Below are 26929 nucleotides of genomic sequence, written 5' to 3'. Positions count from 1 at the left end.
TTTTTTTTATAGCAGTAAGGCTTGAAAAGCTCAGAATTATCAGACAGGAAGAATTAGGCAATGTCTTTAACCACATCAGGGCCAAGCATCGCGCTAACAATGGCTTTGCAGGCAGGTCTCTGCCGCAGCGTGGGACTTTTTGGATTTAGCAACAAGTTCAGCAACAAGGTAACTGGCTTTGAGGGCTTTCTCATTTACCTTTGTAATTTTTCTCCAAAAAAATTTGTGTTTTCACAAAGGCAGACAAAATTGTTAATAGACTTGTTTTGAAACGAGGGCAAATGCAACTGCTCGTATCACGTTCAAGAACTGCTCGGATTTCTAGCCATCAGCCACCTTGCTGTCCTCACCAATGTGTTGGAATAAAACACGGGGAGGATTGACGGTCTCACATATGGATGAAATGGAAAGGACGCTTTCGTGTACATTGACACTTGAGGACTCTCATCCAATGATGTACAGTAGACGTGCTAGGGTCGCGGACAGCAAGATGGCTGATGGCTAGAAATCTGAGCAGCTCTTGAACGCGACACGAGCAATACCTTGCTCATTTGCACATGATCGCAACTTTCTACAAACTCCTTTCCTACTGCAACTCCAACCAACGACATAGAAATTAAAACAAAATGCAATATTGGATAACTTCTCGCAGCACACCTGACAATCTCTCACGGTACACTAGTGTGCCACGGCAGACTGATTGAAAAACACTGGCGTAAAAGAATGCTTTACTACACGGCGAAGACGTAAAGAGAGACCAACGTGCACTTGTTGTGCAGCAAACATGGCAGGATGTGTCTGAGGAGAACTTTTCCACATGTCAGTCCTTGATCAAACGTAAGTAAATAATCCTTTATTTAAGAAAGTTTGTAGTGTTTATTTTGTAAACGCTGTATTCGCGGCCATTTTTAACACAAAGTTGCAATTTCTGATGGGGTTGAAAATTTGACAGAACACTAGGCACACGAAGAGGGCAATAAGCCAAATATAGTGCTCTACCGACGGGGGGGGGAGTTGCAACAAGGCGCCAGTCGTCGGCCGAGTGGCATTTTCGGTGGACAATCAGCCACATATGGCGAGCGACCTCTGTATTAAAACATGCTACATGATCCCAGTATTTGACATAATACAAAATACGATGTTTACTCACTTCCTCTTAAGTCCAATGGTCCCACAGTAGTGGGGTTTGTTTTGGCCAATATCCGCGGTGAATGGTAACCTATTGAAACCAAAAAAGGCTCACACCCCCCTCCCTGGTGCAGCAACAACTTTCTGTAGCCGTTTGGCTGGCGTGATGCGAAAAATAAACGAATTAATCCACAAAATCAGCTGAATCCGCAGTCCATCTGCATGCTATAAGGCAATGCTGTGTTGTGAGATGCTGACCCAGGTGACATCACATTCGCATTCGTCCTAAACCCGAGACTGAAGCTGGAAGTCACTCATTTTCCTAGCGCGGGATTCAAAAATTGAATAAATAAAACGATAGCTTTCACACACATCCAAGGGGTCCATTTAATTCAGGAGCATGAAACACCACGTGAATTATGAAATAAACATGCTTTTTGGTGTCGTATTGAATAAATGCATTTTTAATATTTCATATACCATTGTGCACAAGACTGTTATTTGTCATGACCATACCATTTATTTAGCAATTGGGGAGAAAAAATACTTCGATAAAAAGAATATCCTGTAAAAATATTGGAGTAGAGAGACTGAAACAATTACATTTTGTGGCTCTCTTCGTCGTATTTTCCTCGTTCTGAATAATTCCCCCTAAATGGGCTGAATACTATATCAGATGAAAACGTGACCCTGCCAACGTCATCCTCCTGTCGGGGACACTAGAGCCCTATAATGGTAAGCGTGGCTAAATGGCGGATTAAAAGACTAATTTCTCATCATCTGCGCTTTGCCAAATTGTTGTATATAGTCGAATCGGCTCAAAATATGATTCTAATTCACATAATAATGCTATTTAAGACTTTTTTTTATCCTGTCGTACACACTTTAAAGCTTTCCAAATAAACATTCTGTTAAAAAAAAAAAAAAAAAAAACTTTAACAGAAGTTATGGAAAAAGTGCCTTTATTACACCAATATATTTATTGTTGAAATCAAAATAGTGCAAACATCTTTTTTTTTTTGGATCAAGTGCAAGTGCCAATAAGGCACATATTCAGTCCTAAATGTGTGTGGAGGTACACAAATCAACAGATGGCGAAAAAATCTGGCTCTAAAGAGCCAGTCAGACGCTGGAATAAAGTAGAATTGGCTTTACTGTGGCCATCTTTTTCTTGACAAGAGCACTGATATTTTTATGTAAAACTGAAAACAACAAAGCACCATGTCAATAATATAAAATAAAGTCACAAAATAAAGCAACGTATACACTAGGTGTCAATTTGAATAGCAACTGGTAGTACAGCTTGCAAGCAATGGAATAACCACATATTACCACAAATGCAAATAAAACGAAATATATGTACACTTCTCCAATATACGACACAACGCTCATGAACATAATACAAAGGAAGGATATAACTTACAACTGATGCTTGTATAAGACACAAACAATGTGGTGATAGGGCAAGAACTGGCTGTAGACGTTAGCTCGTCCATTTAGCTCTTGCCATTCGCAATGTGTTCGCGTCAACATATTACATTAGCAGAAAGTGCTCCGTTTTTAAAGCTATTATGCTTAAACTTCAACAGGGGGCGACAAAACACCAGAAGCACAGGCAGGCAATAAGTGGACATGACAGCCCTGCCAAATGCATATCATTCCAAAACCGATAAAGAAAAAACGATGCCGTTACTATCAGATATTATCCAATATTATTTTTAAATGCTTTTATCGTCCGATAATATCGGACAAGTCTACCAGTAATATTAAATATCTTACCTCTATTTGAAAACAATGAGGGGAGCATTACAGCAGTAACTGTGCAATGTCATAACGTCCAAAGTGGTTGCTCATTTTATGTGATGTTACAGAAAAAAGCAGACACAATGACCCACTTTGGCTGAGTGGTTGCACCAGCAATGGCTCGCACCATAAATACACTGACAAAACTCCTCTACAAAAGCAACATTGCATTTTCCTGAAGTACTAAAACAAAGTGATAAAAAAGGGCAGACTTTGTATACACATGTACATGTTTTTGACTCGCATAATAATAAGAAAAACACAGAGCCAGTAGAAATGAAGAGCTGGCGGGTGGCGGGGGCACGATGACTTCTGAGACTAGCCTCTTTCGCATGCAAATCATATCTGAATTTCTCATTAGCATAAATGCATGAGCAACTTTAAATGCTTTTAATTTTCAATCTCGCCAAGCAGAGGAGTAATTTGTCACTGTCAAGATGGAAGACTAAAAGGGTGGGACCAGAGGGAGCCAAGGACTGCATGCTCAAATGGAATCACAGAACATTTCTGATTTACTAATTGACTGATGTGCAGTTCAGTGGAATTGCCTTGAAGGTGTAAATAATTCTGTGTATATCTAAATGGCACAAATGAGAAAGTGAGGGGTGGATACGCGAAAGCACATTACATGACGCTTCTCCCCAGGCCATGCTTTTCTCCTGTGATTCTAATTCCCAGCCTTTTACGTTTTCACTGTCTCGAAAGGCTCATATGTTTGCCGTTTTTGTACTCAACCGCAGATAATCAACTGGAAATTAAAATAGAAAGTCATATTCTTTTACAGCTCCATGTTAGCACACAAAGACAGGCTTCAATGCGCAATAAAACATTGAAACTGTAAGGTTTACGATTCATAAATGCAGCATATCATGGTATAATGACCATATTTCCCAATATAATAGACAGATGCACTCATACAGAAGCACCATTAGCATTTATAGTAAGGGGAGTCCTTTATTTGTACTAATTTATTACTTGTTTCTTTTTTATACCACAATCATTAATTGCTCAAATTTAGTTTTACTTATGTAATATGTGTTACTAGTGGTGGTCTTAGCATGAGTGGCACTGTGGGAGTTTACCCTCTCCCTGACCATACCACCAACGCATACATGAAAAACCCTGGATTGGCCCTTATATTTTATTAAAAATGTAGTAAATTATAAACATGCAAGAACAACAACAGCAACTAAAGATTCATTGAATTTTTAAAAATGAATGTAAACATTTTAGCGTTTAGTAGCGTTTATGTTAAGGATTAGATCTCTCAATTACCTCAAAACGTTTGCCATCTGACTTTCTTGATGAAAAATCTGCTCACTACCGTGCATCTCTTCAATAACGTTAAACTCCACGAGGTGGTGCCAATTACCCAGACAAAAGCCAATGGTCGACATCCTTACACAGTACAAAACTAAGCACGTACTAATTTCGTTTTTTTATTTTGGACAAAGGTTTCAGCCACTCTGTATTACAGTATTCCTAAAAACACATATACTGTAAGTATATAGTGTTCTACAATGAAATAAAAAAAAAAAGGTCATGTCATTTTGTGCGGTTGTCACCCATGGAACAAAACAGCTACAGTGCTGGCCAAAAGTATTGGCACCCCTGCAATTCAGTCAGATAATGCTCAATTTCTCCCAGAAAATGATTGCAATTAAAAATGCTTTGGTTGTAATACCTTCATTTATTTTGCTCACAATGACAAAACACAAAAGAATAGGGAAAAAAAAAAAATCATTATCATTTTACCCCAAACTAAAAAATGGGCCGAACAAAAGTATTGGCACCCTTTGAAAAATCATGTGATGCTTCTCTAATTTGTGCACTTAACAGCACCTGTTAATTACCTGTGGCACATAACAGGTGGTGGCAATTACTAAATCACACTTGCAGCCAGTTAAAATGGAATAAAGTTGACTCAATCTCTGTCCTGTGTGCTTGTGTGTACCACATTGAGCATGGAGAAAAGACAGAAGACCAAAGAGCTGTCTGAGGACTTCAGAAGCAAAAATGTGAGGAAGCATGGGCAATCTCAAGGCTACAAGTCCATCTCCAAAGACCTGAATGTTCCTGTGTCTACCGTGCGCAGTGTCATCACTAAGTGTAAAGCCCATGGCACTGTGGCTAACCTTTCTATATGCGGACGGAAAAGAAAGACTGACGAGAGATTTCAACGAAGATTGTGCGGATGGTGGATAAAGAACCTCGACTAACATCCAAATAAGTTCAAGCTTTCCTGCAGTCCGAGGGTACAACAGTGTCAACCTGTACTATCCGTCGGCGTCTGAATGAAAAGGGAATCTATGGTAGGATACCTAGGAAGACCCAACTTATTCCCCAGAGACATAAAAAAGCCAAGCTGGAGTTTGCCAAAACTTAACTGAGAAAGCCAAAAACGTTTTGGAAGAATGTTCTCTGGTCAGATGAGACAAAAGTAGAGCTTTTTGGGAAAAGGCATCAACATAGAGTTTACAGGAAAAAAAACGAGACCTTCAAAGAAAATAACACAGTCCCAACAGTCAAACACGGCGGAAGTTCCCTGATGTTTTAGGGTTGCTTTGCTGCCTCTGGCACTGGAGTGCTTGACCGTGTGCATGGCATTCTGAAGTCTGAAGACTATCAACAAATTTTGCAGGATAATGTAGGGCCCAGTGTGAGAAAGCTGGGTCTCCCTCAGAGGTCATGGGTCTTCCAGCAGGACAATAACACAAAACACACTTAAAAAAGCACTAGAAAATGGTTTGAGAGAAAGTACTGGAGACTTCTAAAATGGCCAGCAATGAGTCCAGACCTGAATCCCACAGAAAACCTGTGGAGAGATCTGAAAATGGCAGTTTGGAGAAGGCACCCTTCAAATCTCAGAGACCTGGAGCAGTTGGCCAAAGAAGAATGGTCTAAAATTCCAGCAGAGCATTGTAAGAAACTCAGTGGACACCGGAAGCGGTTGTTCGCAGTTATTTTGTCGAAAGGTTGTGCTACCAAGTATTTGGCTGAGAGTGCCTTTTTTTTGGCCGGCCCAGAGTTTTGTGTAAAATGATAAGGAATTTTTTTTTTTAATCATTCTCTTTTGTGTTTTTTCATTGCAAGCAAAATGAATGAAGATATTACTACCAAAGCATTTGTAATATTAATCATTTTCTGGGGAAAAATTGAGCATTATCTGACAGAATTGCAATACTTTTGGCCAGCGTTGTAAATGTTTTCTGCACAACTCCTTTCTTAACCCCGTCAATGAGAGGTACCATCTCTTTATTTTTGTTTCATTTTATTCTTTTGCTTTTTTTTCATTGCTATGTTTGGTAGCTGGGCAGCACCCTGGAGTGCAGATTGGCTCATCTACTGCAAAGTACTAAGGTGTTGAATCTCTTCTCTGCTCTTTTCTGTGTAGCGTGTGCTTGTGTGGGTTTTCTAAGAGTAATCGAGCAGTCAGTCACATTCCAAAAACATGGATTTATGGTTCAATAAAGACTTAATTATTCATATATGTGACTGAGAATAATTGTTTGTTTATATGTGCCCTGCAATTAATTGTCGATCAATCCAGGGTGAATTTAACTCTCAACAAGAGAAAGACTCTAAGGGCCCGTTTGGAGTGTGACGCTCAGACCGAATAAACAGAAAATGACCCATTCTGTTTGGGTGCATACAACAATGCTCTCCATTGGAACGACACCGCAATTCTGCATGGAAACGATGTACTAGTACAGTAGATTTCATGCCACGCAGTAGGGGGCAGTGCAGTTTCACAATGCCACAGCCAATATAGACTCCACTCACCAACGTCACACAATGACGTGTCGCTGTATTGTGCCACCATATTGTCAGTCATTGTGTGTCCGTATTCTCAATGGTCTCAATTTATCGTGCAATTTATAGTGCAATTCATGGAAGCCCCGGTGCTTTCAGACGCTGTAAACTCATTGGATGTGTTGCATAAAAGGCGTTATGTGGAAAAGCTTTGGTCGATCCATTCGCCAGATCCATATTTGATGCCTAAATCGATATTTTTCGACCCGCTGTCTTCGGCGTCTCTGCCTGACATCTGCTACCCTGATATCTACAACTATCTTGTTCACAGAAACTCAGCCTATTCTCACGAAACTTTGAAAAACTTGTTTGATGTGACGCGATATTACCAAACAAGACACGCTGACATGTACAACAACATTACAGGTAAGATACGCAGCGAGAAATGAAAGCAACTTGAAGCAAGTTTAATTTCACAGCAGCAGTATTTCGCAAGAGCCCGAGTGTCGAAAGAGAACGCCACAAAGGCTAGATTGTTGAAATTATGAATTTGAAAAATAATAATAAAGCAAATGTGACACACAGAAGGGCTGGCTAAAATTTGTTTAAATATATTGTTCTACATAAATCAGCCAAGGTAGCCCCCCACATTTTTACCACACCAAATCTTGCCCCCTTTGCAAAAAGTTTGGACACCCCTGTTTAACTGATGATCCGTAGACGAGGCTAGCTTCTTTCACTTGTTACCAGCTAAATATCATTCAAAAAATAATGATGGTGGAAGAAATAAGCATCTTGAATTTGAAACTGTATGTTGTCGACGATTAGCCTCGCAATGATCTTAATTGTGGTTGTCAGCCCAAAACCCTCTAAATATATATTAAATGCATCTTACCAGATATAAAATGACTACTACATAATCTGTGGTGATCGTTTGGTGCCTAGTTTTCTTGTCGAATTGCAGCAGTCCATCTCGCTCTCCTCTCCGGGTCTCTCGGAATACGGTAGAACTTCAAGTCTCTCCGTCTATCTTCTCTGTTACTGCAACCAACCGCCACACACACCTTCACCGTTTTGATTATTAATGTTAACGAGCAGAAAAACACGCCATAATAGGAGGGATTTACGTAGCGGTAATGCGTAAACACGACGAGCTGACGGACAATATGGCGCGGAGGCGTGGTTGTGACATCATGTGAGTGGAGTCTATACACACACTTTCTTGACAACATCCAGGGGCACCTGAAGTCACTCACAGTAGGGGATGCTGAGAATGACTTTTGTTTTTCCCATAAACAGTTGTTTCACTCCAAATTTGTCATGCTCGTTTTCTCCATACAAGGCATGCACAATGGCAGTACATACACATGCTGGATAGTTTACGTACTACTACTAGGCTATTACAAAGACATTGTTCTATTTCACCTACAGTGTGTGTTGGAGTTTTTGTATTGGAAATCATAGCGTCCGTGTATTATAATACAAATCCCCGCAACTAGGCGGCGCAATGACACACAAACACATTTGAAAACTAAAATGGCAAATAAGCCTCCGTTTCACACAAATTTTCACAACACTAAAATAAATTGCACAGGAATGTCCATCAGTGCTCTGCACAATGGCAACTCAACAGCAACAACAAATAATAATAGGGCTACAATGCAAGCATGTCTTACCTGTTTGAAGACACCAAAGGACAATCATCTTCATTTTCGATCTCAAACTGAAGTGTCAGGTGGTGTTATTAACAAGAAAAAAAACTTTTTCAACATATGTATTCAGTCCCCAAAATTAAATACGGTGGTACCTCGACCTACGATCGCTTCGACACGAGATCTTTTCGACATCCAACGTAAAATTTGACTCGCCATTTGTTTGTACGTCCGACGGCATGGTCGAAATACGATTTATGACAGTGCCGCAGTTACTTTGTTTTCCTGCAAGACTGACGCACAGCGGATTTTCTTGTGAGAGAAAACAGCATGGGTTCCAAGAATGTTAGTCCAGTTGGAAGAAAAGGAAAAAGGTGAGCCTTACCATGGAAATGATACAAAAATATGAGCATGGTGGGCGCATCCGTGAACTGACTTGACTGACTTGACAATATCGAGGGTCCTCCTCAGACCTGCGTTCGCCAGTCTTTATAAGTTAAGGTTACAATTATTATTGTGGTACATCGCCAAACAGGTTTTTAATCGTTTATTCCAGAACTTGTGCAACCAAACATTCCTATTGTCCGCTGCAGCGTGACAAAGTGAAAGTAATAAGTCCTCCCCCCTCCCTCACTCTGTCAAGTCAGCAACGCGGTGCATTCAGGCACACCACGCAAAACACATCGGCCACATTAGAACCCCATTTGTTTCATTATTACAGATATTATTATTATTATTATTATTACGATAATTATATTTATTATTCTGATTTTTATTCATAATTCATTTGTTTTGCTCTGTGTAATTGCTATTTGCAGTACTACTAGCAGCATTTATTAAGGATTTAGTGTAGGGTTTCAGTGGAACGAATTAATAGGATTACAATGTATTCATATGGGAAAATCCTGAAAATACGACCATTTCGACTTACAAACAAGGTCCTGAAACGAATTAACTTTGTATGTAGAGGTACCACTGTACGCTAGTGTTTCAGTGTTTTATTTATTTATAGTAAAAACCCTTTTTCCTCTCTAACACCAGCGGGTGCTGCAGCACCCTCAGCATCCCACTTCCTGCGCTACTGACAACATCTTGCGTTTTGGCGTTCCTTTTCACCGTCACTGTGGGAACACAAGGCCAATCCGCAACACAATCATTGCTGTTTGGTGTCGCAGCATCACAGTGTAAACGGGCCCTAACCTCACACGTGAATCTTAAAGAACAGACTCAACACGATATTGATATGAGAAATGAACTAGCCCTACCCATTTAAATGGTTAAAGATGGTTATGAAAGCACACTATTAAATCATTCACTGCCATAGACAACATATACTGCTCAACTACAGGTACGTAGGTTTTCACCTACCTTAAGACATCCAACAAGTTGGACAAAGCACCAGTCTTTTGTCCGAACTCTGCAGTGATCCCTTTTCACATGAAGAGCTTCAGTCACACGATTAGGAGAGGTCTGACAGATAAACACAGCATTATTGCAGAGTCTCTTCAAGACGGCTAAAACCAAGACAAAGAGGGTAGTGAGATAACATGCACAACAACATGATACCTCACGATGACCAGTGCAATCTGGTGCCCTGTATGGGGAAGACAAATATGCCTAAAAAAATGCAATAAATGGACTGAAATGCAAACTTGGATCCACTTTTTCCTCTAGTATTATCTAACAAAGGCTACTCGGAGACAAAATGAATCACATCTGAGTGTCTAACATGGTTCAGAACAAAAGACTTAAGTGTTCTGCATTTAAAAACCATGATTGCGATTTGTGACACTCACAATGGTTTCAAAATTCCATAACAACCTTTTACCAGAAGTAATTTTTTTTTTTTTTTAATTGAATTTAGGAGCCGTATTTATAATAGACGGCAAGTGATAATACATACACACACACATACACACAAAAGTTGAGCGAGCGAGTATTTGTCCAACTTTAGTGAAAATACAGCTTCTGGGGACACAAATGGCATCAAACTAATAAGACCCAGTCACATTATTGAAATTAATTAATATCATATTATAGGTAGTCGTTTACAAGTGCGGCAACCCCCACCCCCCCAGCTAAAAATGAGAACCGACCGATCATTAATTAAAATACCTGCAGAACAACTTGAACCTAACCTAACCTAAATGTTTGCTACGTATAGCTACTCACAGCTAGTTGACAATGTGAATTTGCTGTCAAACTTACCTTCACAAATGTCAATAAAACTTGACAGCCTACATCTTGTACCCTTTCTCTCGTTTGCTCCGGGGAGCAGAGCACCCCTCCCTGATGAGTCTGTGGACGTCTGAAATGACGATCTTTGACAATTCTTGGAAGAGGCATCTTGAGAAAAACAGTCGCATTTCACCGCACCGGAAATTGTCACCTGAACATTTGAGATGGCAAAAGGAAAACATAAGTAGGGTCGTACACCTTGTGAAATATATTAAAAATAATTAGGGCTGTCAAACGATTAAAATTTTTAATCGAGTTAATTACAGCTTAAAAATTAATTAATCGTAATTAATCGCAATTAATCGCAATTCAAACCATCTATAAAATATGCCATATTTTTCTGTAAATTATTGTTGAAATGGAAAGATAAGACACAAGATGGATATATACATTCAACATACGGTACATAAGGACTATTTGTTTATTATAACAATAAATCAACAAGATGGCATTAACATTATTAACATTCTGTTAAAGCGATCCATGGATAGAAAGACTTGAAGTTCTTAATAGAAAAATGTTAGTACAAGTTAGAGAAATTTTATATTAAAACCCCTCTTAATGTTTTCGTTTTAATAGAATCTGTAAAAATTTCAATCAAAAAATAAACTAGTAGCCCGCCATTGTTGATGTCAATATTTACTTACTGAATGCTCATGGATGCCTATAAAATCAGTCGCACCCAAGCGCCAGCAGAGGGTGGCAAAACTCCATAAAACACAACAAGTGAGGGTTTCAATGTGTACTGTCATTTAAAACTCTCTGAGCGGGGCATCTGCGTTAATTGCGTCAAATATTTTAACGTGATTAATTTAAAAAATTAATTAACGCCCGTTAACGCGATAATTTTGACAGCCATAAAAATAATAATTTAAAAATGATTACAATAATTCCAAAGTTGGTGGGGCGGGGTCGAGGAGTCTGGCTAGCTGCACTAGCATTTGTAATAAAATATAAAAAAATATATAAATGGCGGAAAACACAGACAAGACTGAAAAGGCAGTTTCTGCTCTTGCACTCCTCTTTAAAAGAAACTGCTGTATTTTAAGCCAAAAACAACTGTTGTATTTGATAGAAAAATATGTCTATATGCTGCCATAGCAGATTCATGGCGCATTAAACCCCCGAACTATTTTTATTTTGTCCGTTTTACCCTGAAAACCTCCCCTTACAAACGTCGCGCAACCGCTTTTATTTCAACCCAGCCATAAAACACTGCGGTGAACTGTAAACTTAAGGTAATTCATTATATTTATTATTCAAAATGTCTGTCATTTTTAGCTTAGAAACGTTAATTGATGTCTAATATTTCGTTTTTTTTTAAAAACAAACACTTTAAAAAATTATTCACTCGCATGTTTTAAACTTTTTTTAAAATGACGTCACAATGAAACTAGTGGCGTCTGTAAAAAAGTCACGGATATCTACCTCATAGCTATCGCTTAATTGTATTTTTTTTTTTTTTTTTTTTTTTTGTTAGTGTCGCATTTTCTCCAATATGTTAGATGATTAATAATCAATCCAAACAAAGAAGAAAAAAAAAAAAAAACGTTTAAAAGGGTGAATATATGAAAAATAAAATCTCAACCACCCCTTGATGACTGCGATTTCTGCATCGTAACCCTTGTTATATGACCATGTTTCACCCATAAAATCCCCCCAAAATCCAGCTGTGGCCATTCACAGCTGTGTCTTGACACTCATTGATACATGCTACATGCAGGTTTTGGATGGAAACAAGATAAGTACGCGATAATATCTCGTTAAAGTCATGCCGTCTGTAATTCTGCTCTCGCGTGCGCTCACCTCCAGATAGGGTTTTGCTTTTAAAAAAACATTTTTTGTAAATGCTCTCCTGTTCAAAATTTTTCTTCCCCCAGAAAATTGAGATTTTAAGCTTTCCAATTATGTATCACACATGCATATTGGACGATTTTGAAATATGGCAAATTGGGGGTCTCAGAGCGGAACTTCAAGTCACCTGAGTGTTTTCCGCCATATATATATATATATATATATATATATATATATATATATATATATATTAGGGCTGTCAAAATTATCGCGTTAACGCGCGGTAATTAATTTTTTAAATTAATCACGTTAAAATATTTGACGCAATTAACGCACATGTCCCGCTCGACAGTATTCTGCCTTTTGGTAAGTTTTACAGCAAGACTTTTTGTGCTGTCTAACAGCGAACTCTTGTGGTCGCTTTGCGACATGGTTTATTGTTTTCTTGCCAGTTCAATATGGCTGCACGACGTCTCGGGCTGACGCCTACGTTGTAATGTTGTGCTTATATGATCTTTGGACAAGATTTTGTCCGTAAGTATGGTTGTTGTAAAGAATGTACATATTATGTTAGTAAGCGAAATGTTATATTTTTTGTATGAGACGCTTTTTGTTTATGTTTAGTGAACCTGTATAGCGTGCTAAGCTAACGTTGTTGCTAATGCAATGCTTGTGTACTTTTTTTTGTAGTTTTACGACGGTCTAAAGAGGACAATGGTTTGAGGCCATTTTACGGATAAATCAGATGAAAAACGAAGGAGTCTGATTATTAAGGCGTCGTTCACTAGCTGTCTAGCTTTGGAAAAAGTAGACGCTTCGGAGTGAGGACAGCACAGACAGATTTAAATGACAGTAGAGTGAAATGCTCACTACAGTCCTTATGTACCGTATGTTGAATGTATATATCCATCTTGTGTCTTATCTTTCCATTCCAACAATAATTTACAGAAAAATATGGCATATTTTATAGATGGTTTGAATTGCGATTAATTGCGATTAATTACGATTAATTAATTTTTAAGCTGTAATTAACTTGATTTAAAAATTTAATCGTTTGACATATATATATATATATACACACACACACATATATATATATATATTTATATATATATATATATATTAGGGCTGGCAAAACCATCGCGTTAACGGGCGGCAATTAATTTTTTAAATTAATCACGTTAAAAATATTTGACGCAATTAACGCACATGCCCCGCTCAGACAGATTAAAATGACAGCACAGTGTCACAATGTCCACTTGTTAGTTGTGTTTTTTGGAGTTTTGTCGCCCTCTGCTGGCGCTTGGGTGCAACTGATTTTATGGGCTTAAGCACCCATGAGCATTGTGTAATTATTGACATCAACAATGGCGGGCTACTAGTTTATTTTTTGATTAAAAATTTAACAAATTTTATTAAAACAAAAACATTAAGAGGGGTTTTAATATAAAATTTCGATAACTTGTGCTAACATTTATCTTTTAAGAACTACAAGTCTTTCTATCCATGGATCGCTTTAACAGAATGTTAATAATGTTAATGCCATCTTGTTGATTTATTGTTATAATAAACAAATACAGTCCTTATGTACCGTACGTTGAATGTATATATCCATCTTGTTTCTTATCTTTCCATTCCAACAATAATTTACAGGAAAATATGGCATATTTTATAGATGGTTTGAATTGCGATTAATTACGAATAATTACGATTAATTCATTTTTAAGCTGTAATTAACTTGATTAAAAAATTTTAATCGTTTGACAGTCCTAATATACACACACACATTTTTTTTTCGTTTTTTTTCTTTTAAATACATGCACCAATGTTTTTAGAAATTATAATTATAATTTATTGATTTCAGATTTTTATTAATTATTTAATTTATTTGTGTTGTATTTTTTGCTGCTATGAATTTTCAAAACATGCTCAACTTTTTAACATAAGATACAATGTGAAAAATAATTAGAAATCCCACTGTAATGTGGGGAAATATATAACTACAACTATGAATAGCTATAAATTTTAAACATTGTGGAAATAATAGCTATAAACTGTAGCATATGCAAACTGACTTCAGAGAAAACTAAAACAGCACTGTAAATTAGAGTCTAGTCTACTCATTGATTAATCTTTCCCATGAATATTCACTGATGTGTATCACTCAATACATGGTGAACCCTCTTCGAGCAAAAAATGACTATACACTATGTTGAATGTTAATACTGCCCCCCAGTGTTGACCAACAAATACAACAATTTGTTATTCAGGTAACCAAAAATAGGGATTTCGTCTTTATTTTAAAAAAAAAATGCAATTTTTTTTTTTAAATGAATGCAAACCCTATCACAATAGAAAAAAAAGTATAGAGTAAGCTGGTGCTTTGAGTTTTCAAACAGCAGACGGGAAACTTGAGTGGTTGGAGTTCATTGAAAGAGAGTTTCAGTCATTCATTGCAAAATATAAATATGATCTTACGGCCAACTATTATGAACAACTCATCGCTGTGCTTGCTAAAGCCATTTCCTCCAACAAGTATTATTTCTTCTTTTTAGCTACTGGCACATCAATGGATACATTTCACATTTTTTCCATTCTACACATACGTATTCTGTTATTCTGTCCATAACCAATAAAGCATAAAAATATAAGATTTTAAATATATTTGCGAATAGTGATTTGTGAGTGAAGAAACATACCAAAAATAATCATGATAATTTAAGCAAAGATTACAAACGAAAAGATTTTTTGACGCTTAATGGCAAGTGCCTGTGCGACATATGTCCACTAGATGGTAGAATTTACCTACTTTTTCCATTGGCGTCATAAGAAATAAGCAAGTCACACAATTAAAACATTTCCAAACACCAGTTTTATTCGACGCCCTTTGTTTGAACCCAGAAACATCAAACGGCTAAAAAGGTATTCCGTTCTAAAACCTTTACATTTATTAACCTGGCATTACAGCACTGATCTGTCATCACAGCAGCAAAAGCAACTCCATCATATCCATACTGAAGGGGGAGAGGGTGGGGTACCAACCACAAAAATGGAAAGGATTGCCAGGTAAAGTCATAAAAGCACATCCAGTTTGTCCGACATACATTTACTGCTTTGAACACAAGCGCATTAGCATTTTTTTTTTTTAAATCAGGAATAAACAAGCTTCCATATTAAACTCACATTGTGCTTTTGCAGCAGGAAATATATTTTTTAAGACAATTCTCAAAATAACATATATTATGCATGTAGACGATAGTGTGTCATTTGAGAGCCAGACACACAAGACAATGAGCAACAGACTGACTGAAGCAATGTGGCATCGGATTTGATCTTTGAGAATCACAGATGAACATGGCTCTGTGATCGGTTTTTTTTTCCAGACTTTCCAGCTTTTTAAAACATCCCTGAAAAAACTTGTTAGCAGCCATCACGTTACTCTAAAAACATACTTAAAAATGCTTTAAATGAGCCTCACCCAAAATGGGCAAATATTTGTCACTTGTTCACCTGAATTAACAGATAATTCATCATCTTTGGCAAATGTGTAAGTATAAGTGCTTTAACATATGCTTATTAAGTACGCAAGATGTTTGCTTAAAAAGAAAACATAAGAGATTCATTTTATAATTAAACTAAGCATTTACTGGTCAGATCCACTAGCCATCTATTAAGATGGTATGTTGCCTCTGAGTTTGAACGACAATGAATTCCATTCGCCTGATTTATACGGTAAAGTGAACCTTGCCTAGTCGCGGTTTGGCAATTGCTGATTTGCATTCTTGCGAGTTTTTCTTAGAGGATTGCTGTTTCTGTGCTCAGGCCAAAACAATTCCAAAATTACTTTGGGGCCATCTGGTAGAATATCTGTATCTTTGTCAGATTTAATCTATTGGTTGTGGGGGTGGTTTCCGACTGAGTTTGAGATGAGTTGAGTTTTGTTGGCCGTCCATGAGTGTACCTCATGCAGAGTCTAGAATAAAAGTGATAGCTTGTGTTTGTTTCCCTCCCACTGGGGCTATGAAAAAAGCCTGTGTAGCCTACATTTCTGCTGCTGCTATTTAGTGTATTCACTAACACTGACTGTGTGCAAAAAGGTGAGGCTTGTGAAGCTTTTATTTGTTATTAATTATGCTGTTTGCTCCAATATTTAACATCTTATTACATGCTTGAAGCAAGTTGTTGCTTTTAAGAGCTCTAATTGCTATTACAACCCCCTTTTGGTCATTTGTTCCAATCGTCAATTATTCACGGATTTTAAAAATGTTCGGTATCAATAGTAGGCTTTGTTGACTATCCTCCAGCAGATAGCATGGGTACACTTTATACGCATTAAAACTGACTCTCCTTGATCCAAATGAGGACAAATACTTTTGAAAAAGGATGGCTCGATGTTCTTGTCTATGAAAATCAGCTCCAGCATTTGGAGTGTTTCACCTATTGCAGGGGTGGGCAAACTGGCCCTCAAAGGCCGCAGTAGGTCCTGGTCTTCGAGCCGATCGAGCACAGGTAGTTTAGCCAACGAGAGGTCCGGGTAAACAAGAGGTACCTGACTGCAATCAATGGATTGCGGTTGTAAAATACTAGATTGGTAAAATGGTGTCCTCTTGATGGGTTGCAACGAAAACCCGCACCCACCCTCAGTGGAATAATTTACCCACCCCTGATCTATGGTCTTTAAATAATTGCGATCGTGAATGATAATGGCAAAAAGGTTAACTTTTAACGATCATTTTTTTAAATACTTAGTATCTGTGTGCTTTATAGTAGCTTTTGCCACTGTTGATATTGTGACACTATGAATTTGCGACCAATGACTGTGGTTACAGAATACAGTAGGTGGCAATTGTGACCTTGTCCCAATCACATTGTGTGAAATACTGCTATGTATCAATTTCAATGATATTCCAGTCATCAATAGTTAAGCCCTACAGCGGTTTCATTTGCATAGAAGCCACATCAAGCATTCATCAGCTCATTTAGCAAAAAAAGTCAATAAGTCCACATAGTGTAGATAATATATGATCCAAAACCAAAAGTGCGGTAAACAACACTAGCTAGGAGTACTAGCCGACTGTCACTTTCATCATACAAATATTGCTGCATTCACTCAATACTGAAAGTTCCCTTTTTAAGGCTTGCCTCTGTATAAACATTAAATTGCCATGCAAAACACACATTCGGTTGCAACACAGGCAATGACACACTGATACAGACAGTTGACACTCATGAGACGGTGAATACGGTGGTCTGCTTTCTAGTTTTGTAACACTAAATCGCACCTGGGCGAAACTTTCTCAGGCTTTTCAGGCAAAGTAAGCACAAAAGGGAAGAGAACGCCTTTGGCTTCGAGAGGCGCCCTCAGCGGCTCCTCCACAAAGAAGGCGTTCTCTTCCTCTACCATGAACTGAAGAGTTTGGCTTTTGTTCACACAGTAGATGCAGTTGCCGACGACAGCGCACCTAAACGGCAATGAGCTGCCAAGCCTTTGCGAAGCACAATCGTGCCACATTTTCACTATGCTGTTGTATTTGAACACATTGATCCCCTGCTCTCGGGTCACATCAAAGCGATAGATGAAGCTCTTCAGCGCCACCATATCGGTCGACTTCTTTCTGCTGTTGTTGTACGGGCACTCCTGCCACTCATCCCTCTTGGTGTCGTACTTGAGAAGGCGGTAGAAGAGCGAGCCGCCAGACACGTAAAGCTCACCGTTGCAGGTTGTGGCCTCGTGAGCTACAGCGAAGGCTCCCTTCGGCAAAGGGGCCACCGCCGTCCAGCGGTCCATACGAGGGTCATATTTTTCTACGGTAAACAAACACTCCCCTCCAATGGCATACAGGTACCCATCCATGGAGACAAGCTTCAGCTGGGCACGAGCCTGTGTCATGGGTCGGACTTCTCCCCACTGGTTCGTTTTGGGGTTGTAACAGAACACCTTGTCTGATACCCTCCCCTTGTCTCCATAACCTTTTATTCCACCTGCGACAAACAGGTAGTTGTACATTGTGCAGATTCCACAGCCTTTAGTGTTGACGTCCTCAGGCATGGCCGTCAAAGCTTTCCAGTCGTTGGCCACTTCGCTGAAAGAATAGATGTTGTGACTCTCCTCCAAAGATCCCACGGACAAAGGGCTCTGAGGACGGCTCCCGCAGCGGCTCGGCGGTCGGCTCCCAACGCGTTCAAACACATCATTGATCTCCGCAGCCATGAGAGTCTTCCTCCCATCCATTCTCTTCTTCAGAACGAGGTCGCGCTCGGATCCAGTTAGACGCCCATACACGGAAGGGTCCTTGAGGATCTGTAGGAAGTTGTCACTCATGAACCCGTAGGCGGTCTCCTTCAGTTCACTAAGTCGCTGCTTTTTGGCGATAGTCAAAATCTCGTAGCAGTTCCCCGCAGTGATTTGTTCTGTCATGCGGTCCATGGCTGCTTGGACGGCGCAAGGGATCTGGAGGATTTTAGCCCCTGTAATGACATCTACAACATTGTCTTTAGAAACACTCATCTGGGAAGTGTATACATAGTCGATTAGAGTAGACAAAGTCTTGTAACTCATGCCCTTCACTTTCAAGATGTTTCGTGAAAGTCGGGCTTTGAAGTAGTCGCTCCTTTCAGCCAGGACTGACTTGTGAGCGTTGATTGTTCGACCGCCGACTTCAATGACTAAATCAGGCTCAGTTCTACCAGACAATGAATCGACCATAACTGCCCTGCCCTCAGGGTTGCATGGCAAGTCTGATTGATCTGTTTCTGATTTAGAATCGGCAAAGCGTGACTCTTTTGCTCTTGCGCCATTGGGGATTTGATTGGTGGCACAGTTTGATTGCATGCACGGCACGCTAGAGTCGGCATGAGGCGGGAAGTCCACCTCGCTCTTTTCTTTGTAGAGATTAAGCTCATTTGCACTGGCCATGTATGAGCCGTTACCTTTTTGACAATCGTTATGGCTATCTTCGGTGATCAGTCTTCCATCCAGCAGGTATTCTCTTTCAAACACGGTGGGGACCTTGAAGTCCGGGTCGTCTCCCAATAGCCCTTGGACAAAACCTGGATGTAAATCCTCAGTCTTGCCAGTGCTTGCAATGAGGTTGGCCGCATGGAGGATGACATCGGCCTTGACTGTGGTGAATCCTCCTCCTGGCCCTTGGCCCTCAGTCATCGTGATGTACTCACTTGTAATTGAAGACAGTGTCCTTACTGATCATGCTGTGAGTGGACAAATCTCTGTCTTCTGTGTCTTTATGCTACCTACATGGAAGGGAGGAAAACATGAATCAATATAATGCAATTGCTGATGGGCATTATTTCTCCAATAAAGAGTACTTCCATGGCAATGCTGTGTTTTACCTCTTGGGCATAGCATTCACATCATTCCTTCCTGATAAATATGCATACAGGTTACAGACGATGCTACTTAAAATACATTTAGTGGTGGATTCACATGTTTCATGTTTTCAGTAGGGTTGGGAATCTCTGGCATGAAGCCGATTCGATATGTATCTAGATACACAGGTTACGATTCGATTTAAAAAACGATACATTTTTAAGGCCGACCGATTCGATGCGATTCGATATATTGTAAGAACGATTCGGTTCGATAGAGTGAAAACGATACCATAGTAAATATTTGTTGTGTGTGTGTGTTTGTACAGTATTTTAAACATAAAAAGACCACATTTCTAATACAACAAAATTAAAACAACAAAATTTCATACCAATGTTATGTTTTATTTTTTTAAGAAAAAAAAATAAGGCTTACTATATGACCGTCATTTTGTTTGATGGGATTGATAATAAAATAAAACTCCAGTGACAGACAACAATAAAGTGCAGTAATTAAATTACTGTATTTCCTAGTGTTTTTAATACAAGAGGTAAGTAATTTAAGTGCAAACTTTCAACGTAAACATCTTTCAAACAAAAAATATTAATCATATGCAGGAGCTCTAGAAAAAAAAAGAATTAAACCTGCTAGTGTTATCATAAATAAATAATAAATTATGCTGTACGACTGGTAAAATTGGGGGAATAAAAACATGGCATTTTAGACAGACAGGTCAATAATCATTACTTTAACCTAATACACAGAGAATTCATTCACTTATGCCTGTGCTTCCTCATTTTTTATTCCTCATCACTGTCCATATCTTTTTTGAAGGGCAGATTTTTCTTGAGGAAGATCAATTAATCCACATGTTCATGTTTAAATAGACTGCGTTTCGTGGAAATAATATGCCGCCCTTTCCGCCATTGTAGTGGGTTATTTTTCAGGGTTAAAAACTCACGATCGCCGTACCGCTCCACACTTCACGAAAGCTCTGTCCCATGCCAACAGATCTGGCTGCCTTCATCACTTCAAAGTCCGACTTTTGTTTTCCTGGGTGCGTTCAAAATCAATCGCTGCAAGTCGCTGGCGTCGGTGATCACACTGTCCATTGTTTTAGCATGTTGCTTCGTTTCCACTACTAGCTTCGCTTTGGGCTGTGAAGAAAATGCTACAAAGCGTGCGTTGCAGTGGTTTTGTTACCTCTTGCGTTGTTATGACACGCCCGTGACGATCGGGTAATGACGGCGACTAGTAGCTGTTCTGCCGAAATGCATGGGAAGTTAAGGCAACCACGACTGTGAGTAGTGCTTGTCCATATTATATCATGCGTGCGGTCTCGATCTAAGTGCGCTGTGTGGTGAATGACACAAGCGTAGCATGTGAAGTAAAAGCTAAATTATTATCATATTAAACAATGTATTAGAAGCCGATTCTTGTGCTCGCGATTGCCGAATTCTATCTCTACTATCGGTTCATTGAATATTTAATGGCTAATTACTGTCGAATGGTAACTTTACTATCGACGCATCTGTATCTCTCACCTGTAAAACCGGATATCCGGTCGTATCGGTTTATCGTTCTCAAGCTTAGTTTTCAGTAGGGTTGCAAGTAAGTTCAACCCTACCTCTGCTGCTTTTGAGAGAATGGACACCCTTACCTGGTTGCCAGACAACAATAGGGCACATGTGCAAGTAGACAAACCCAGACGTACCCAATACATCAATTGCAATCGAATGGTAGATCTCTCAAAGATGGTTTTAGTCAATTGTGCTCCATTTGGGAAAAATAGCCCTGTAGTCCATCATTACTTGTTACTGAATGTATCTTTTGATGAGACTGACATACTGACATGCAGATAAACCAGTCAGTATTTAGCTGAGGGACCAATGTCAAAGTCCTGTATAGTATCACCACGCTCATCTGGCTTTGACTGATATACGTACATTTCAACAAGTCTGATCTAATTTTTGCACGACTCACAACACAATCAACCTTATTCAGTAGTGATAATCACCGGCATCTTCAAATTTCTGCCTGAGCGGGAGTAAAATACAAGAGAACGTGTGAATTAAGTCAAGTGCAGCAGACATCACTATGATTTGATTTGATTTGATTTGATTTGATTTGATTTGTTTATTGGTCCCCGAAGAGAAATTTGTCTTCACTAATGGCATATTAGCACGGCATGTTGTTCTGTGATAGGAGTTATTTTATTTCTTTTTGTTTCTGTTCTTTCCTTGTTTAGATTAATGGACAAGTCTTTTTGTGACATTTGTTTGTATTGTGTAAGTACAGTATACTGAAGGAGGTGGGACTGTACATGGTTTAAAATATTAATGTATTAAGCTATGGGTGAATGTTTACATGTATGGACTGAAGCTGATCCGTCATTCACTTAAGGACAAGGGATGAGAGTGAAAAAACTTCTCACTCCTTTTGAATATTACCTGTTGTTTTGTTTTTGTTTGTTTGTTATTTGATTATTGTTATTTGTTTTTATATTGTTTTTTTTTTGTTTCAATATTCGAAACAAACATGTTTAAAACAGAAAAAAATGTTAGAATAACTATTTCGTCATCAGTGTTGTCACAGATTACTTGAAAAAGTAATTTAATTACTGATCATGCCTAAAAAGGTAATCTTGTTACTTATTGATTACTTCATTATCAAAGTAACTAAGTTACTTTAAAAGTAATCTATCAGTTACTTTTTACCAAATTTTTTCTCTTTGCTGCCTCAACATAACAATGACAACAGAAAAATGTCATCGCACGTAATTGAATTTTTCACATAAGCCCAATCTTCGAGTTAGCGGGGGTTTAATTAGTCAATGGAGTTGATTTCAACCACCATTGACTCGCGCTAGCTTAGTCACTCCAGAGCCCTTAAACTAACAAATAACTGACAGACTGCTGTAAAAAAAAAACAACAGTTTTTTAAAATCAACTCCAATGACTAATATAACCCCCGTTGACTCAAAGATTAAGCCTAATGTCAAAAATTCTGAACTTCCCCTTTAAAATAAAGACCTAGACGTTAAAATGTTGTCTATATAAAATGTAAACCAAACCAAAAAAATGAATAACATGAAAAAGGATCCAACAAAGTATTTCATAATGGGTAAGAATGTTTTTGTTGTTGTTGAACAGATCATGTGACTACCACATTAGAGATGGTCCTTTGTTTTGCTTAGCCAAAACGACCCCTAAGGAGGCAAGATGGACATTTAGAATTTCTTTAAACCTAAGCTTTCAAAAGGTACGAACAACAACTGAGCTTGAACCGAGGATTGAACATGAACAGTGTCAAGATGTATATACAGTGCAAGCCAAAAGTTTGGACACACCTCAAGGGTGCAAACTTTGAAGAAGGTAGAATATAAAACCTGTTTTCACTTATTTCACTTTTTTTTGCCAAGTACATAATTCCACATGTTCATTCATATTTTTTATATCTTCAGTGAGAATTTACAAAGTAAATAGTAGTGAAAATATAATAAAACACACAAATGATGAGGTGTGTCCAAACTTTTGACTTTTGTTTCAGGGTCATCAACATGTTTTGCCCCCTTTCCCCTCCCACAAAAGACAAACTCCACCTACGGTTACAAACTGTAACTATAAAATTTACGTAAAGGCTGGTTATAAACTGTAGAAGTGCTGGCTGTCTCAACTTTGTTTTGAGTTTTGTCGCATTGTGCTGTAATTCCATGTGGTTTCTTGAACTGGAAGTGGAGTTTTAGCGGTCGATAGTCTTTTTGAGCCAGCGCAAAGTTCGCAACGCACTGAGGTATTTTTGTCATTTTTACTGGACAGAAATGTGAAGTAATGGCTGTATTTCTAGTGAACAAATGCAGCTGTTATCGGTATCTCTCCTGCCTCTTGTTAGCGTCCTGACGAGGTAGCCAGGCTAATTTGTTGGCCGCTGTCGCAGACACCAGACAGCGCTCACACAGAATTGTAATAAACGTGACCATTTTTTCCCTTTTTTTATACCGATGAGAAAACTTGACATGTGATGTCAGGAGCAACATTTTCTATTCGAAATGCTCTTCATACATGAGTACAGCATTCTTCATTGTAAATAAATTATGAGGCAACTACAAAATACTAATACACAGGCACCAAGGAAACTAATTTTAACCAGATTATTGGTTTGGAAAAATGAACGCATTAGATTGCTCGTTACTGAACGAAAGTAATCAGATTACAGTAACGCTGACAACATTGTTTGTCATGAGGCTACATTTGAGCACTTTTGACTTGTCATAATATGATGACACTATAAGACAGAATGGTGAAGGAGTGAAAATCACACATCTGGACAAGAAATCTCTTTTCTGGGCTGAAATTTTGAAGTGAAAACTTGCATGTATTTGAAATCTAGAAAAGTGGGAACCAACAATTGATCCCCCCCAACAAATACTTTGAGGCACTTGTGGCACAAGACTATGAAATGTTTAAAAATGTATTACTGCTAATGTTGAGGTGTCTTTGAGCAACGCACCCGCCCTGCCGCCCAGCTCAACAAGCGCAGCACTGTTTGCACGTCCCATTTACTTTGACAGCTCTGCTTCCCCCGCTAAGAAATCCAGTATATGCAGGAGCATAGGTATAATGGATTTGTTGTATTTTGGGACTTGTCTTGCTGGTACAGAAACCAGCTTATGTACATTGGATTTCTTGGCAGTGTCCATGTGTATGATTTGGTTCTGTTGAGGAATTATAATCAATATAATACATCAAAATTACAAAATATTGAGTACACACATACATACAGTAAGTTTTATGCTGAATACTGCAGTAAACATAATTTATATAATGTATATGAAGGTGAATGTGCAACAATATTAAACTGCATGCATTTGGTGCGCATGCGCAAGGCTAAATTGCTTTTTAAAATGCCAAGAAATGGGTGTGTAACTATAACAGCCTCCAAATTTTTTTTCATCTTCATATTGAAACAATGACAAAATGAAGAATGCGCGTCTGACTGCGACCTTTGGAAGAATTCACGTTTCCAAAACGTAAACCTACCTGATATTCCAGGCTGTGATTAAAGCGCTCGGAACCAGCAACCCAGCAATCCCTCCAACAAAGCTCCGTTACATAAAGCCCCCAACAATCCCGGCCAAGCAGTCACCCGGGATGACTTTATTTTATCCACATTTTCGGCCCTATTCTGTCCACCCGTTCACCTCTTAAACCAGACGATCCTATGAATGGTTTCGCCTTCGCCTCCCGGAGCTCAAGTCTCCCCGCTGCTGAGCGAGGCGAGACTGAAGCGCCGATGGAACAGGAGCCCCCCTACCCCGGGTGAGTGACGCGCCTCCCTCAGCTGCCTCTTCTCGTGATCGTGCACCCAGCCGAAGTGGTGAGTGTCGTCATGCTGGATATGTGTGCTACATTGACAACATGACGAGGCAAGGGACGTCTTGGTAGTTTTTTCCCCTACCTTCTTTTTTAGTTGACTATTGCCCGAAACCACGCCCCTTCAGTTAGCTTTAACCCTCGACTGTTCAGGCCAAGACTGCAACAGGATGTAATACCTTAACCAGTGTTGTAGTGGTACTGTACTGTAATCTGATTACTCTCTTTCAGTAACGAGTAATCTAACGTGTTCATTTTTCCACACCAGTAATCTGATTAAATTAATTTCCTTAGTGTCTCTGCGTTACTATTTTTTCATTGCCTCATAATGTATGTAGAATGAAGAATATTGTTGTCATGTACGAAGAGCATTTTGAATAGAAAATGCTAAAATAAAAGGTTCCCGGTACGTGTTTCCATGACAACCTCTTAACTATTTCCTGTTTTGGTCTCGCGTCACATGTGTTGTGGGACTGAAAGGCGTGGACCAGGCGGGTGGACATTCGAGCCGAGTGTTGAGACGTTGCGAGGGAATGTTGATCTGTGGATACCCATGAATGAAGGTATTTTTCCTTCATTCTGGAGGGTATCAGCAAAAGGATGGACCCCCTACATGCGCGGCCGTTTCGTAGCTTTGCCGTAGCAACGACGGGCAGTCATCGCTCCAAGTTGGTAAGCTTTGTTTACATCATATGCGTGTTGCACATTTATGCCGCGAGGCAATGTGTTCGTTTAGCATCTGTGGGATGTGTTGTAAGTCTGATTGAGTGTAAAGTGCTTAGTTGCCGCCACGTTTTGTGGCCAAATTGACCGCGTGTGTTTTGAGAGGAGTACTTCTGGGTTTTGCACGCGCATCCGCGCCCGCCACCACCTTTGCAATTTTGTGCAGTCAGTTTGCATTGTTTTACATTGGCACTGATTTACTGTTAACCATTGCCCGAAATTCAGAAGTTTTGACATTAGGCTTAATCTTAGAGGTTAGCGGGGTTTAATTAGTCGGTGGAGTTGATTTCAACAAATTCCAAGCAGTTTGTGAGATATTTGTTAGTTTCAGGGCTCCGGATGGCTAAGCTAGGGCGAAATTCTAATATTCCCCTTTAAATTCAATCATCGGAAAGTCAATTACATGTGATGACATTTTTCTGTTGTCGTTCTTATGTTGAGGCGGCAAAGGGAGAAAAATGGGTAAAAAGTAACTGATAGATTACTTTTAAAGTAACTTAGTTACTTTGATAATGAAGTAATCCGTAAAGTAACTAGATTACTTTTTTGAGGCATAATCAGTAATCAGTAATTACATTACTTTTTCAAGTAATCTGTGACAACACTGACCTTAACGCATTACTCTGTAAAATCTAATTTAGTACACTAACAAAGTACAATACAGTGGTTGTGTTGCTCAGTTGTCATAACATTCAGTGGCGCCTCCAAGAATTGTTCATAGGGTGGCCAGATGGGCCACTTAAAATCTTGGGGTGGCATATGTTGTTGCAGTAAAAGGCCAAAAGAAAACTATCAGAAAGACTTAAGGACACGTCGACTGATATACTTTGGTGTATTGTATTACATTTAATGTTATTTAATGTTAATAATGTTATTAATTATTTAATGTGCATAGTCCATAATAGTACAGTCAACATAATGAGTTTCACAACTACTACAATCTGAGATTATACTGCAGGAAAGTCGTGCGCTGGAAGTCACTCACAGCAGGGGTGCTGAGGATCTTTTTTAGGTTTTCCCATCCAAGAACAGCTGTCTTGGTCCAAATTTGTCATGATTGCGCATTTTCTCCATACAAGGCGTGCACAATGGCAGTAAACACACATGCTGGATAGTTTATGTACTACTACTAGGCTACA

At 38.9% G+C, this 26929-nt stretch overlaps 1 protein-coding gene and 1 long non-coding RNA gene across 2 annotated transcripts in view; one reads left to right on the top strand and one right to left on the bottom strand.

The window, feature by feature from the left end:
- Positions 1–15221: 15221 nt before the first annotated feature.
- On the bottom strand, positions 15222–25152 carry LOC130930918 (kelch repeat and BTB domain-containing protein 11). The gene is made up of 2 exons (XM_057859245.1): positions 24735–25152; positions 15222–19619 (listed from the first exon to the last, which is right to left on the bottom strand). The coding sequence occupies exon 2, from the start codon at positions 19528–19530 to the stop codon at positions 17626–17628; it is 1905 nt and encodes a 634-aa protein (XP_057715228.1). The 5' UTR covers positions 19531–19619; positions 24735–25152; the 3' UTR covers positions 15222–17625.
- LOC130930919 (uncharacterized) overlaps positions 24628–26929 on the top strand; it is a 42418-nt gene continuing 40116 nt past the window's right edge. Inside the window, exon 1 of the long non-coding RNA XR_009067128.1 lies at positions 24628–25013. This is a non-coding gene — a long non-coding RNA (uncharacterized LOC130930919). The remainder of the gene's footprint in view (positions 25014–26929) is intronic.

The sequence above is a fragment of the Corythoichthys intestinalis genome, chromosome 15 (genome assembly GCF_030265065.1).
Source record: "Corythoichthys intestinalis isolate RoL2023-P3 chromosome 15, ASM3026506v1, whole genome shotgun sequence".
NCBI classification, from domain to species: Eukaryota; Metazoa; Chordata; class Actinopteri; order Syngnathiformes; family Syngnathidae; genus Corythoichthys; species Corythoichthys intestinalis.
Note: the sequence above shows the minus strand (reverse complement) of the source record. Positions and strands in the feature narration are given on the sequence as shown.

Coding starts and splice junctions, on each gene's coding strand:
- LOC130930918 (XM_057859245.1), bottom strand. CDS start 19,530: ATGACTGAGGGCCAAGGGCCAGGAGGAGGATTCACCACAGTCAAGGCC.